The sequence below is a fragment of a genome, unplaced genomic scaffold, assembly GCF_019419815.1.
Source record: "Pyrus x bretschneideri cultivar Hongxiangsu unplaced genomic scaffold, Pyrus_bretschneideri_v1 Contig1, whole genome shotgun sequence".
NCBI classification, from domain to species: Eukaryota; Viridiplantae; Streptophyta; class Magnoliopsida; order Rosales; family Rosaceae; genus Pyrus; species Pyrus x bretschneideri.
In genome coordinates this window covers 6,880,747-6,897,385 of record NW_025999390.1, presented here as the reverse complement: position 1 = coordinate 6,897,385, position 16,639 = coordinate 6,880,747, and the positions used below count along the sequence as shown (strand labels likewise).

General features: G+C 34.4%; 1 protein-coding gene across 1 annotated transcript; it reads left to right on the top strand.

Moving 5' to 3' along the window:
• The first annotated feature begins 1,345 nt into the window (after positions 1–1,345).
• Positions 1,346–4,202, top strand: LOC103966087 (probable indole-3-pyruvate monooxygenase YUCCA4). Its single transcript, XM_009379218.2, has 4 exons — positions 1,346–2,545; positions 2,680–2,928; positions 3,014–3,136; positions 3,719–4,202. The coding sequence occupies exons 1-4, from the start codon at positions 1,904–1,906 to the stop codon at positions 3,938–3,940; spliced, it is 1,236 nt and encodes a 411-aa protein (XP_009377493.1). The 5' UTR covers positions 1,346–1,903; the 3' UTR covers positions 3,941–4,202.
• Positions 4,203–16,639: the final 12,437 nt, after the last annotated feature.

Here is a 16,639-nt window from a genome sequence, read left to right as displayed (position 1 = left end):
TTTTGACCAAGAAAAAATATATGTATATATATAATAAAATCCTGAAAGATTTATAAACTTAGAATGACATCATAACATCTTTTCAACGCAAAAACGGTGTAATCTTATTAATATTCATTACAGTAGAAAGGTAAAGTTGAAACCTAAAAATCAAAACGAAGAAACAATAATTAATGTGATATCAAAGAAAGTACTAAAAAATGATGAACAAGTACACAAATGTACATTGAAAAATCATATTTGACCCAAATGCACTTGGTTTAAAAATCATTACCGAAGGATGGACTCATCCACGGAACAAAGTGTTACTTAAATTAAAAGGAAAATTAAAGAAAAATCTAAAAAAAATTTCTTTATAATGAAAAGCCTTTTTTAAAAGTATAGTAAATAGTACCAGAAAAATGTATAAATATGATTATTAAAAGTAAGCAATGCCCAAAATATTTTGTTAAACTCCATAAATTAAATAGCAAAATGCAATCCACATCAAATGTTGAAATACCATTCGAGTTGTTAATTTTCCCGGCAGAGGCCGGCAGCAACTACACCACGTGGCAAGAGAAAGACAATAGTACTCCAACGGACGGCAGTTGACAGAAGCAACAATTCTCACCGCTGCTTCCTGCGGTGCAACAACTACTCCCCTGCTGACTTGGCATCCACGTAACAGCATATCTTCCCATATGGCCCACCTACTCCTGGAAGGATTCACGGCAAGCGCCTCCAGCGAGTCTTCCATTTTTTGATCATTTAGTCGAATGGTTCAATTCTCTTTTCAATAATCCATGACTCTCTGTTAACTTTCACTCATACAATCTCTAAAACTAGTGCCTATTGATGAACTCCACAATTTGTAGTAGGAACTAGCAATTCCTAGATAAGTCCATGCCTTGGAGTTCCGTACCTAAGATCACATGGGACAAATGTCCCAAATTCATTTACATCGTTCGCTTTCGTTAAGCCTCGTTAGATTGGTTGAAACCGCTGTAATGTTTGATATAGAATTGAAATTGGTTTATCTCGATTTTAATTTTCATTATATCCAATTCCATACTGCATCTTAAGACAATATTCTAGCGAGTTGATTCAATCCAAATCTCATATAGTCGAAGAAGTAGTATAATCCCATTGACAACTAAATGAGTTTCATTATAATGTGAAAGGAATGTAGACAAGAAACACACAAGAAGTACCTAAAAGAGATTACTAAACCAATGTTGTTAAGTGTGAGTGGGACGTGCCATTCCTCCCAAAAATAACGACCTCAATCATTAAAATCCCACATAAATATATTTATGTCATTCCCCCTTTTACCCCATTGCTGCCTCCTCCTCCTCCTAATGCTACTTAATCCTCCCAAAAACTCAACTCTGCACACAGAAGAAAACTGAGAAGGAAGAAAGAGCCTTGAGATAGAGAAAACCAAATCCTTTCCTTAACCTTCACGCCTCCATTACCTCCCCCAACCCCCTTCCTCCCTCCTCTCTCTGCTCACTTTCTCTCTCTACCCCTCACTTCTGATAATAACACTGTTTTTTTTTTCATTTCTTACTCTGTTTTCTATGCATTAAAAGTCCTCATCAGTCGCTCAGAAACCTCACGCTCCTGATTCGCTTTGTATTGAGACTTCCCTATAAAATCTCCATAAAACCCTTCATTCCCACTTGCTCAAAGTACAAGTCTCTCTCCCCACCAGCCTCTTTAAATTCATTCCCACCTCCCCAATATTTTCCTCAGAAAAACAGAGATAAAGAAACACCACCCTAACAGTCCCTTCTAAACAGAGCAACTAAAAAGAAACCCACAAAGGTTTCTCTCTCCCTCCCTCTCTCTCTCTCTCTCTCTCTCTCTCTCTCTCTCGCTTTCTCTATCTAAATCTTTCACTTTCTTGGGATTTTCCGACATGGGTTCGTCCAAAAAACCTCAACAAGAAAACCCAGAATCCAATTCCGGGATTCTTCAAGGCCCTATCATTGTAGGCGCAGGACCATCTGGCCTCGCAGCAGCAGCTTGCCTCTCCCACAATGGCGTCCCTTCTCTGATTCTCGAGAAATCCAACTGCATAGCTTCTCTATGGCAGCAGAAGACATACGACCGTCTCAAACTCCACCTTCCCAAGCAATTCTGTGAGCTTCCTCTCATGGGGTTCCCCGAAGATTTCCCAAGGTACCCTACAAAATCCCAGTTCATTTCATACATGGAGTCCTACGCCTCCCACTTCTCAATCCACCCCAAGTTCAATCAGGCCGTCCAGACCGCGGAATTCGATTCCGTTTCTGGGTTTTGGAGGGTGAAGACTCAGGATTCAGAGTACATTTCCAAGTGGCTGATTGTTGCCACAGGAGAGAATGCTGAGCCCGTCGTACCGGAGATTGTTGGGATGGATAATTTTCAAGGCCCTGTTCTTCACACCAGTCTGTACAAGTCTGGCTCTGATTTCAGAAACCAAAGGGTTTTGGTTGTTGGGTGTGGAAATTCCGGCATGGAAGTCAGCCTTGACCTCTGTAGATACAATGCCATCCCTCATATGGTTGTTAGAAACACTGTAAGCCTCTCTCTCCTCTCTCTCTCGCTCTCTCTCTCGCTCTCTCTCTAAATATATATAATCTTGACTTATTTTTAGTTTTGGTTTCTGGGTTTTGTTAATCTATGGATTAAATTAAGGTGTTTTATTTACAGGTTCATGTTTTACCAAGAGAGATGTTTGGGTTCTCAACATTTGGGATTGCAATGGCACTTCTCAAATGGCTGCCATTGAAGCTTGTAGACAGGGTCCTATTGCTAGTGGCCAATTTCATCCTAGGCAACACAGACCAATTAGGGCTCAAAAGGCCCAAAACTGGCCCTATTGAGCTCAAGAATGTCACTGGAAAAACCCCAGTTCTTGATGTTGGAGCATTGTCACAAATTAAATCTGGCAAAATAAAGGTACTTGGAAGCTTTCCTTTTTTATATGATTTTTTTTGGATTTTTTGAGTAGGGTTTTGGCTAAATCGTTAGGATTTTTTTGCAGGTGATGGAAGGGGTGAAGGAGATAACAAGAAATGGAGCAAGATTTATGAATGGACAGGAGAAGGAGTTTGATTCTATAATCTTAGCAACTGGGTACAAAAGCAATGTGCCTACTTGGCTCAAGGTGAACATGACCAGCTTGCCCTCTTTTAGTTTTTACTTCTATCTTATTATGCACTCACTTGTCACTCTCTCTCTTGGACATATCCACAAACTATAGGCCACGTAGTTTTTTTTTTTTTTGGGAAACTAACTATAGGCCACATAGTTCCACATACCTACAAACCCCTTCTTTTCTCCATGGAAAAAAAGAATAAAACAATTTGGGGTTTTTCTTGTTTCTGACCCCAGAAAAAATACTTGGGCTTTTTGTTTGGCCTCTTCTACAAGAAAATCCCGAGTGTCACCGGATGTATACATTAATACGCTATGAAAAACAACGAGAAGCAATACGTGAGTGTATACATTTAGTGACATAGTATTCATTAAATGTACACACTCGTTACCCTACAAGAAGTAGGGACGCACGAGTATATCCATCCGAATCCAATAACATGGCAGAATCTCTTTTCTTCTGCAGTTACACTCCCTTTTGTATTATACCTTTTTGTATGTTTACAAGTTATATGCCCTTGTGGGCTTTCACGTATGATGGTTACTATTCAGCAAATATTAACATATTATTTTTTTAATTTTGGTATTTTAGGGTTGTGATTTTTTCACTAAAGATGGGATGCCAAAAGCACCCTTTCCCAACTGCTGGAAAGGAAGTGATGGACTCTACACAGTTGGATTCACAAGAAAGGGGCTTCTTGGAACGGCTTCTGACGCTGTTGCGATAGCCAAGGATATTAGTCAGCCTTGGAAGACAAACAAAGACTGCAGGAATAATAATTCTTGTAATTCCCATGTTATCCTACTAAAATAATCTCTGCAAATTTGAGTTGTATAAAATGAAGGGGAGAAAAAAAAAATAGGGGAGTTGTTAGATTGTTCTCTGAATTAGGAGTATTTACAGGGGATAATGATTTTAATTTCACCTTAGGTAGCAAGGCTTTGTTTAATCTTTTTGGGTTTGTATATGTAACAATTTTGCTTGGGGGCTTAGATTTCTTTTCCGTCTCGTGTATCTTCCTTATCTTTGTAGTTTGTACAAACAATTTCAGAAATAGAAGGTATTTTTAGCTCCATTATTCATTGTTCACGCGAATTCTTATCTTTCAAACGGTTAAGGTTTGCTAGTTTTGACAATGCGGTCTCCGTCTCCTTCGTAATTTCTTTGAACTTTGCCTTATGGTAATAAGTGAATGTTTTGACAATGCAGGAGCCAAAGTTGGAATGCAGGCCAATCATGATCTTAACTCGATAATTGTTAAGTTTAACCAAGAAAAGGTTGGACTACTCCTTTTCCGAGCCAACAAAATATAGCATGAAATTTTACTTCTGCATGGCAATTTGGACATCAAACTTGGTATCTCATGGCAATTTGGAAATCCATCAACTATTAAGGTCATGACACCTTCACTAAAAAAGTAAATCAAACGGTCTGAATTTATCACAAGTTGCAATGCAATTTAGTGTTCGATTCTGAATACTTTAAACATTGAAACTAAAGAAATCATATTTGAATCAAAGATGACAAGGTTCAAATATCAAGGAAACTGAACAATGGCTCAATGAGGAACATAGATTACAATGTGTAGAGCTAGTAGGGAATTGTATCGCCCATGCATAAAATTGTTGTAATATTTTTTTTCTAGTCTAGTGATGTAGGACAAGATATGCGTTAATTCCAACGAAGAAAGATGAAGAAAATAAATTTTGCAAATTTTGAAAAGAAGAAATTAAAGTTGAAGAATATTGGATTCAATCGATATCATGATATAAGACGCAACAAGAAATATTTTGATATCATAATTAGGTGTATAATGTCTTTTTTAAAGAGAATCATGAGCAGAACAAACCTCATGGTTATGAGATGAGCCCTTCATGTTTAAGGTCATCTAAAATCGTTTCAACTTCCAAAACCATAAAATAAAATTTGTAATAAATATCGGGCTTTTCAATTTTTGTCCAAAATTACGTTGTTTAATTTTTCTAAGGGCACTGAGCTTTCCCCATGTTGTATTTATGTCTTTTTAAAACCTTTCGGTTCCCAATGCAACTCATCAATTCAAAATTAATCAAACAACTTTTTGGGTATCCCTATCTTTAGTAGATTCCAAAAACATTTGTTCATGAAGATTTATGTTTGTAATCCTTGTTAGCTTCGTGCCACGTCATATAAGTAAGAACTCTACACACCACCCATACAACTAATGATTAAGTGTTTAATCCTAATTTTAAAAGAAAACTAATGAAAATAACTTAAAAATTTTGAGTTTTAACAATAAGTATAAAATAAAGGGTAAAGTGAATAGTATCAGGATTGACTTTTTAGTGTAAAAATGTAATTTTTCGTTAAAATGAACAGTCTAAAGAGCTTTTCGTTAAAATTCCCTAATTTAAATCACCAATTCCTACACTAGCTACATTTACATGTATGATGTGTGACCTACAATAATTTGGCTTGATTTTTCAACTTTGACATCGACCACTTTGAACAAGATGCAACTGTCCTATTACACATAAACGCCGAACATTCAGCTAATTGGAAATTACATTTTAATTCTATTAAAACGACATAGAAAATCTGATGGAGTTATGTCACTTATCATGTATCTTTGAGTTTTTTAAATTTCTATAGCAGACAAGTTATGTCACGACTCACTAGTCATGCATCCTTGATTGTTAATAAATTTCTATGAACATACAAGTTATATGCCACTCGTGCTGTTATATTTGAATGTTTATTGTTAGGCTAACTCTAATGTAGTTGTTTAGAAATAGGTACATTTTATTGTAAATGAAAGGGACATGATAAATACATACCCCCTTCTCTCTCGCACGCATTTCTGTCTGACTTTATCTGTTGTTTACGGTAAATGAAGCTAAAAAGAGTTGAGTAAAATCATCATCCTAAGATAAATATATTCCTATTATCTAGTTTTGTTTATAAATGTGTAAAGAATTTCTTCGTATTTTCTAATACATCCTCTTCATTTGTAAAATTTTTAAAAATCAACAAGACTTTAACTTGAGTGCTACTATGTCAATCTACCTATCATATTTTTTTTCATTCACCTTAATATTGTTTGTTATGTGTATTTTAGTTATAAGGTGGATGGAAAATTATGAAAAATGGGTGGCCATAAGATCATTCTTCCAGCTTAATTCGTAAGGTGAACCTTACCAGTCGGTTTTGAAATCTTTAGAATCACCCAACAAATAGCTAGTTGATGCTTGACATTTTTATAAATACAAATGGTAGTACTATTCTAATTTACCCCAAGTGGGAAAGGAAAGTGTTTGAGCTAATAATGCAGTGAGTTAAAAAAGAAAACCTTATCCATCCTGGCATATTTTGAAACTAAGCAGATAAGAACAATGATTTAAAGTTTAAACCTAATTACTAAGTGAATTAAAAATAGATTTTAGGGTTTTGAATATTAAATGCAGGTCCAATTGATCCATTTACATATGCTGAACTGAATAAGTGTTGTCATTGATTAATCAGGGACATATCCATCTTACAAACATGTAGTGGGAATGCATGCCACTCTCTGTTTACTTACACTTCCACAATTCTCATTCACGTTTTCTCATATTTATATCTCCTTTGTCCATTTTTGGCAGTCCCTAAACGTGTAGTACAAGTTTGGTGACTGAACGAATGAGAACTCGCTCGATCGATTTTCTCTTTCACCAAACAAAAATTTGCCCTTGTACTTTCATAGATCACTTCCTCAAGTTTTAGGGCTTTGGAGGACAAATATATGTTTTAGCTTCACTTATATGTAGCATTCATGCCCATACTTCACACAACACGGTTATAGTAGAGAATGCTGAAATAACTTTATAAATTTTTTCTATTTTCAAAAAATTGAACTGTTAATATGCCCACTAATTTGATAAATTGTGGAGTGTGGACATAATAATTGCCCAATACATGAATGTTGAATATGGTAAAGAGAAGTGGGTGCCCTTTCAGTTGGTCATCTAAACAAAATTGGAAGATTTCAAAAAACTTTTCTTGAGGACCAGAAAAAAAAATCTTTTCGTTTACCTGCAGATAATTCTGCAGCTATTTTTTTATAAAAAATTTATTACACCAAAAAATACTGCAGCTATTTTCTTGCTTCCTGTGCTGCCAGCTTTGCATCACAGTCCCGTCATCAAATGAGCTCCTCGGTCTTCCAAACCAGAATTCCACTAATATCTGCAATTCATAGGAGCTGTAGCCTGTTGCATAAAATCGATTAAAATTCTAATATTTTTACAAAAGTATCAAGATTTCTCGTTTTGTTTCTAAGAAAAGGTTACGTGCCAGCAGTCTAGGAGAAGCAAATTACATTCAGACTCGCTCTTTTGATGATCCTTTCCCTCACCTTAATATCTGCCTTGAATTCATGGTATATGTGACGATAGCCCTAATCCCCTATGGCATATATTGGCAGCTACGATATACTAGGATGGAGAGTTTTGAGACTATTTTATGTTTCATAATTAATCAAGTGTTTCATTTATATTTTTCTGTTGTCTCCATGATTTGCACCTTGATATGTTGGACTAAAAACATGTTACTGAATTTGCTGATCAGCATGATCGGAGAACAATATTATGCACTTTTAAATAGGAATTCAACAAATGAACGGTTATTATCAATTTAAAAATCTTATTCTACATTTTTAATAAATGTATATTTCTTACTAATTATAGAAAATGTGAAATATAAAATAAAATTTTTTAGTACCAATAATAATTCACATTCAACAATCCTAAATTCCTAATCAAGTGAAAAATTACATTGGAAGGAATCGTCCTAATTCATTTACCCACCCTCCCACTTTCCTTCTCGAGAAATAATACACGTAATAGTTTGGTGAGGATCGATGAGGTCAGGCAAGTTGTAGTAGACGACCTTAGTCACAGCAGTTTGCATCAATAAGATAATACATAGGATACGCACCAGAGGTAAAGGGTCTGTGTAGGTAATTAGGTCGATGAGGTAAGGAAATGTTGCAATTTAACAATCTCTCTCTCTCTCTCTCTCTCTCTCGCGTACTACTCAGGACCTGATAATTGAGACAATGATGGGGCTCTGACCCCTCTTCACATATGCATGTACACGATCGTACGAAGCACTCAGAAAACCAGTATGACAGCTCTCCTCCATTTCCATCCATCTCTTTCTCCCCTCTCTCCTCTCTTGCTGATGTAAAGCCATGCATGCATGGCCATTTTCCAATTATAAAATTACAAAAAATAGCAAATACGTATATATACTCTCGGATTTTATTCATTAAAACATGGCCAAATCATACATTGATTAATATCCAATATTTAAAAAATCCGACATGTAAAATGCTATTTATATTTTTGCAAAAATACTTGAGAGCAAGATTTGATTTATGAAAATCGAAGTTAATATTCTCTCCCTGCCGCCATATATAAGACAATGCATGGTGAGTGAAAGAGGGAGACAGATATAGAATTTTTGGATGGGTGGGGGTTAGAAAAGTCCAAGGAGAGAGTTAAAAGCTAGCTAGCGCCTAGCGCTGTGTGTGTATTGAATTCGAAATCCGCTTCACACGCTTCCATGCACGCGTCATAGTGTCAGAAACTTACGTCATGCTTACCTCTCTCTCTCTCTCTCTCTCTGCCCTTTCTGTACTGCTACTGACCCATTCTGCAAAGAGAGCAGTGCTGAAAGGCAGATTGCATGGTTGATTGAACACACACTCTCTCTCTCAGAATCTGATCTCTTGTTAGATTCATTTCTTACCGCTTTGCATTCCACACCTGATGAGACCCCCACCACCACCCCCTTTGGCCTTTTTACTCCTCACTTACCCTCTAGAAAAAGAAAAAAAAGAAAGAAAAAAAAACCTAAGAATAATTTATTGTCTCTATACATGATGATTGGCAAATTGCAAGAACCTTGTTCTCTCATTGAACAATTTACAAATGAAATTATGTTACGTTAGTTGTTTATGTATGTAAATAGTTCTTTTAGTTTCATACATATGAAAAACATATTTCAAAACTATTGTATTAACAATTAAATATGTTTACGCAAACATAAGCGATCGACCCAAACAATGAAAGTTTTTTTAAATCAGTCGTCTTGCATGCGTTCATTGATTAGGTTACTCTTGACTCTATGAGATTTGGAATATAAAACTAAATTCTTTTTTTATCGAAAGTATAACAAAGCTTTAAACCGAACAAATATTATCTGTGTTTTAGGCCAGTCCACTCCACCCCCCCCCCCCCCCCCAAAAACAAAACCCAAAAAAAAAACATACGTTCATTGATTAGGTTACTTTTGGGGTTTGAAAATGGACTGTATTACTAAACCCTAAAACCTAACATATATGTATGAGTAATTATATAACCCTAAACATACCATCATGTTGCGAAATGGATCAAAACTAGCAAACACAATCATGAGAAACTCGTTGCCTGTCGATAAAACTAGCACCTAACAATGCAACCGGCGGGGAGACTGACCCCGTGCTCCGGACGTCATGCATAGAGAGCCTTCCTGCTACATATCTACGTAACAATATATGGCCACATACGTTTTTTACTTAGGATTGGATACATTGAAAGTAGTTGTTTTTAAGGGATTGAACACATGTAAGAAACTTATTTTCTAATTCTATCTTCTTCTTTTTTCTTTTTTTTTCTTAAATTGAAATGGATAAGTTCTCTTAGTGATCCATCATCATCTTCTACCTTCATGTTAGACACAATTTTTTCATTTCTTCCATCTAATAGACCTTAAATATTGTAAATTATTCATTTTAATCTAATTTTAAACACCAAACGAGGCTTGTACATATGTACATGCAAATGTAATGTGAGAACTTGGTACCGGGTCCATGTATATCACATGTCTAAAAAAATATATACAAGATATATATGTATGTATATTTTGCAGGCGCTGGGTATGGGAAATTTAGGGTTGTAAATAAGACGACTCAGAGTTAGATGCTGGGCATATCCATGAAAGTATAGGTTGGCATTACATGGCATGCAAATGTACTGAATCAGGAACTGGTGGTTGTGCATGCATGCCATCCCCATTAGCTTACCCCATGCAACTGTTTCCACTGTATATATATGTAAGCACAAAAACAAACTATAAGCTATAGATCTTCAAATATGTTCAAGCTCTGCCATGCCATATATACTGTTCTCACTTCTGAACACACACACACACACACGCACACACGTGTGTGTGACACATTTTTTAACATACTTTTTTCAGGCTCTAAAGTATAATATATTTTAAGTACAATATCACTGTTTATTTTTTAGGCATTTCTTTTCAAAGATAATCTACAAAATTATCAAAATCAAATTCAATTGTTTATCTTTGTAAAGCCCTATTCATTCCCTCTTTTTATTATATACGAATGTCTTGAACTTGTCTAATTTTAAAAAAAAATTATAAAATTAAGAATCAATATGTATACTAACTTATATATACTGTGCAGTATTCAAAAAGTTCCCCAGATGATCAAAAGATCAGTGGGAAATCTCTTCTGCATTTGATGGATTGGGGCCCACTTGATCTCAGTGGCATGTTGCTTTTGCAGCAGCTTAGCTCAAGCTGACACACACATTACAGATGTAGAGAACACAGTAGGAGCTATACGGGATTGCACATCGTAACGTTGGAAGAGAAGGACCTCTCAGTGACCAACCTCCTTGACTTGTTCCTTGTCATACCCTAATAATTCATTCTATTTTAACAAATTGAAATAACAATAAGGTGATGCTATTCACATTTTTTTTTGTTACCTTCCATACATTTTTATTGATTTTTATTCATTAATTTCCTTCAATTTATCAATTCAACAACCTTAAAATCTTCTGAAGATGTGTGTGATAAAGTAAAATAGGGTATTTGAATAATACTACCTTAACAATATCATATTTATTCCAACTTTTTATGACATGGTTAATTCTGTTAATTACTTTATGCGTATCAGTACTCTGATTTTTTACCCTTTTTCCCTTTTTCTTGTTTTGCTTACGACCAAAGGAATGTTATGGGGGTAAGTGACAGATCTCCAATGGCTTACCTAATTCTTTTTGTTTAAGCTTATACTCTTTATGTGAAATACTATTGTATCATATTGATTGATGAACGTGGATCCTCTCCGGAGGATCGCGAAGATTCTTACATCGTGTTCATTTATCATATATCGTACGGTAAAAAATTATTCTAAATTATTTTATTTAAAATTAAACATAAATAGTACTTGACGAAAACTGACCATAGGATGTACGATGAACGAACATACGAAAACTGACCATACGATGTACGATGAACGAACATAATAAGGATCCTCAAGATCCTCACAAAAAGATCCGAATGCTTGATTGATTATAATACTACTACAGATCGTACTAATATGGTCATGTAATATGAGTTGGCTACAAGTTTTATATTTGAGAAAGTCTTTTAGCAATAAATTCCCACACTATCTCTCTCGCAGAGATCACCCAAATTCCCCAGCTCTTCGCCGCCGACTCCTTCCTTTGGTTGCGGTCGGCAAGCAGTCCTCATTTCTCTTCTTCCTTTTCTTTCTCTTCTCCTTTCATTATGTCTATGACCTGCCCTTCCACTATCTATGGCTGTCGGATTGTGAGGTCAAGACCTATTTTTCCGGCGTCCTTCGCCGTTTACCAGCTCTTCTTTCTTTTCCTCCTACATCTTGCCCTCTTTTCAAACCCAAATTTCAATTCTTCAGTCGTTTTGTCTCACGTCCATTTGTCCGATTTCCCCTTCCTTCCCCTGGCACCTCCACCTTCAACCTCTCCATTACTTCCCCTTTGTTCCTAACAAAAATCAGATCTTCGAGTTTTGGACTCGATTTGGGGCGGCCTCCGTCGTAGTAAGGGTTATTTACACATCCCCTTGGCTCTCCTCCTCCCCCTCCGCACCCCCACCCCGGCGGGCGGGGTATTGTGTCTGCTTTTGTCGTTTGTTTTCTGTTCTAGGCTTTTGTCGGTGTGGGTTGGGCCTCCCACTGTTAATCTTGGGCCGTTGGTTGGCTTTGTTATATGTTTTATCTTTAATGAATTCCGAGTCTGCCGACTCCTTCGACCAAAAAAAAAACCCCAATTTATCATGATCATTCTACTTATCTAATTCCTTTTCAAATTTCTTTAAATCATTAAAAAAGAAGTCTAACTATAAACCGTCACATCATGTAGTTTATAACATATGGTCTGAAAAGATGGTATTCCTAGCAATTTTCAAACTGAAATAACAATTTCTATGAGTTTTCTTATTTTATTACAAACGATATTATATGTTAGTCTTTACTAAGAGGATATGCTAAAACATTCAAATTTGAATTTAAAAGACATAAGGTGTTTGTCTACTTGTAGTTGATTGTACTTGTTCTATTTGTATTTGGGTTCTTTTGTTTGCTTTTGTGATTTGGGTTGTTTGATATGTCATTTGTAAACGACGGGTTCTGGTCGTCTCTTGAACCTATGCAAAGGACAAAAAAATGGCCAAATTTCAAAAGGAAATTGCCCAATTGTTAGGGCCCGCCAACAAGCTTGGTTGAAAGCCCAGCTATCCCAAAACCCAATGATGACCCAACCAGCCATTTCATTTTCTTCAGCAAGGACCCAAACTTGTTTGCACAGTGTAGCACCCTTGGGGCCTTTTTTAGTTAGTGAGTTCGTTTGTTTGTTTGTTTGTTTGTTTGTTTTTTTTGGGTCATGCCCTTGATCTCCACAAATGAAAAACTCTAAAATAAAAAAGAAAAACCATCTTTACAATCATAAATTTTACACAAAAATATTTCAATAAGAATTGGAGAATGAAACTCTTTATCTATAGACTTGATGCACTTGTCATATTTTAATTGATTTTTTATTGTAAAATTCTTTGGTTTCTATTGATAAGTTTGAGTTATATTTTCAGCGTGCAATGTTATTAGAAGATTCATATGTAAAAACCATTCATTTCTTACAGAAAAACCAGTGAAATTTCTTAATGAATTGAGGCGGTTTTGTCATAATATAAGATTATAGGAGGTTGTTTTCTCGTTATTTAAGTCTAGTTGTAGTTCTTTTCACTTGTAAGTAAGAGATTTTATGTTTGATACTCTTAAAATATGAGTTTGGGACTAATTTATTCTTCATCTCTGTAATGTAAATGTATAGATCATTGTAACAAAAATGGTAGTTTCTTCGTAGTTCTTTTTTTCGAGTCTATAATTGAAGTCTTTTCTCTTTGGCAGTCTAAGTTTGAATTCTTTTGACGAGGAGAATAAACTGAAGCTGTTTGCTTTGGTGTGTTTTTCTTGGCTGAGTCACATGTTTTCTTTTGTCAAAGTATCAAAACACATAGCTAACATTGCTAAGGTAATATCTTAGGAAAACTAACGAAAATTCCTATCTTAGGAGTGTTTCGTTAAAACTCTCTAATATTTTTGTTTGAGCCTTTTCTTCTCCGTACATTAATAAATAAATTAGAAAAACACTTTGAAAAATAATGCTTTACAGAAAAACACTTCAAGTGACAAATTAGAAAGAAAAAAAAAATCTCTCATGTATCCACTTTTGATATTTTAATTTATTTGTAGCTACGAAATTAGTTTGGTGTTGCAAAGTAAATTGGATGTTCTTTAATATTGAGTTTGAAGTACTTTTTCTAAAATGTGATGTTGTAGGGAGTTTATATGTGAATATCCCAATAAATTATATCAAAACAGCAGCAGGTTTTCTTCACTGAATTATGTTTTTGAGAGTACAACTAGATGGTTGGAGATTTCAGAAATGAAAGTTAGAAGTATTTCAATTCATCATAACATTATGATTGTTTTTTTTTTTTTTTTTTTTGGTGCTAACTGTAATCCAATACTTGAAAAATTAAAAATAAGACCATCGATCCCCTTCTCATTCCTTTTCTTTTCTATTTTTGACTCCCTTGAATCACAAATTCCCTTATATTGATTTTTTTATATTTTTACATAAAAAGTGTATTTTTTCATAAATTTTATTTTATAATGTGGGCAATCTAGACATAATGCAATGAATTTTTTTCCAACTGGGGTGAAAAGCAATCTTGTAATTCCTCCCTTCGTAGAGATTTCATAAGGGATGTGATATCCACACATCTCATTTTATTTCTCACATCCTTTTAATTTTCGGTCATCGGATCGGTTAAAGTTGAGAGACTATTGCTTCAATTGGATTAAAGTTAAAGACCATTTCTCTAGTTGAATTAAAGTTGAGGGGCCATTAACACAATGGTTCTAATTTGATTTTCCATATTTGCTCATTGATTTAGCCTCATGTGCATGACTCGTGACTCAACGAACATAAATTATCAAGGGTGTGTGAGAAGTAAAATGGGATGTGTAGATATCACATCCTTTTCATAAATATGCATGAGGATTAACTTTATCACTATTATTTTTTTAATAATATTTTATCTTCAATAACGGTTACTCTTACTTTGCTTCAGGAGTAAATTATAACAATGGTCCCTCAACTAAAAATTCATTACCATTGGTCCCTCAACTCATCAAACATGTAGCTATTGTCATTTTTGTCAACTCTGTCAAAATTCTATCAAAATGGGTTAAAGTTGAGGGACTATTGCTCCAATTGGATTAAAGTTAAGGACCATTTCTCTAGTTGAATTAAAGTTGAAGGACCATTGACACAATTGTTCTAATTTGATTTTCCATAATTGCTCATTGATTTAGCCTCACGTGCATGACTCGTGACTCATTTTGATGAAAGTTTTAACGGAGTTGATAAAAATGATTATAGCTACATGTTTTGATGAGTTGGAAATACCAGTGGTAATAGTTTTTAGTTGAGGGATTAAAACTGAGGGACCATTGCTACAATTTATTCTTGCTTAAGATATCTTCATTCTTAATTGGGAATTATTATTAGCACTAAAAAAAATCTCATTTTATACTCTAAACTTTCTATATTAGGAAAAAAAATACACTTATGAGGAGTGTAGAATGAGATTTTTGGAGTGTCAATAACACTTTCCTCTTAATTTGATCTATTATTGTGTATTCACACATCTAACGAAACATTCTCAAGCCTTTGAAAATTTGCAAAAATTACTTTGTCCCATGAAAAAGGTAAAAACAAAACGGTACTAATGGAATGAGATAAGATGAGATAAGTTGGTCTTGCATGCTGTTCATGTACCAAAAGTTCATGTGCTTATCCTTTTTTTCTGTCTTACATTGATTCTAAAACGTCAAATTTTATCTTAATTAGTTTTCAGTTAAAGTTCATCTGATCTAAATCTAATGCGTGAAGCCTTTAAAAAATAATTGGCTTATATCATATTATCAAACAATTGAATGTCTTGATTCAAAAGCCACCTTGCAATCTCATCCAAAGCCCTTCTCATTTTGTTTCCCCTACTTTTTATATATTTTACAAGTAGATTGAAACTGAAATTTGAGTAGTGCATGCTCACTTCTGTAGTCTCTCTCTCTCTCTCTCTCTCTCTCTCTCTCTCTCTCTCTCTCTATATATATATATATATATATATTACTTGTCATTACTACAAGACTTGTTTTAGACTGTTTTTGAAACGGTTAAAAGTGTTTTATGACTATAAAAACGTTTTTAGATATGCTTGTAAAAATGAATATGAAATTTTTTTTTTTGAAAGAACATTTAATATGTGCTTTTTCAAAAAGTACTTGGAATTTTTATTAAGAAAATCGTATACACGTTTATACTTAAAAGATGTATGCTTTTGAAGATATCTCTTCAATCATGAGATTTGACACAAGATAGAAAATTATAAGGTTGTTTAGGAACTTGGAATCTAGGATTACCATTTGGATAATCTCAAGCTATATATTCTAACCCCAATGACCATCAATTTTTTGAGGTCACCAATATTTTATAGTTTAATATATAATCAAGTTAGAGTTAGGCAAGCCACCAAACATGACGATATCAGTTTACAGAAATCTATGAAGTTTGGAGGAAGAATCAAAATGATCAAAGCTTAGGAAAATCCATTTCTTGAAGGACTTAATTAATATTAATCTTATAACATGTATGCATTTTTTAACATCATAACATAATATATAATTTATATTTATTTTTATTTTTGTTCAAACGATATTATCTACCTTAAGGGCTAAGGGGTGAGGGAGTTAGTTAAGCTCACAATGAGCTAGCAAAAATATGGTTCAAATTCGCCTTTGACGAGAATCGAATTTAAAATCTCTCACTTACAAGTGAAGATAAACCATTAGATTGCAGTTTAAGTAATAGTATCATAATATAATATATTAATCATGTAAGATATAACTAGACTGATAAAATTACTTCTTGGTGTAATGAAAAAAATTAAGGGCATATTTTTAATATGGTTGAAAGTGGTTTTGGTGACAATGTTTATAGAATCAAATCCTTAGTAAATATGCAAGTAAATTTTAGAAATAATTTGAATTGATTTGTGCAAGAAGCACTTCAAGTGCTTTTGAAACTCAAA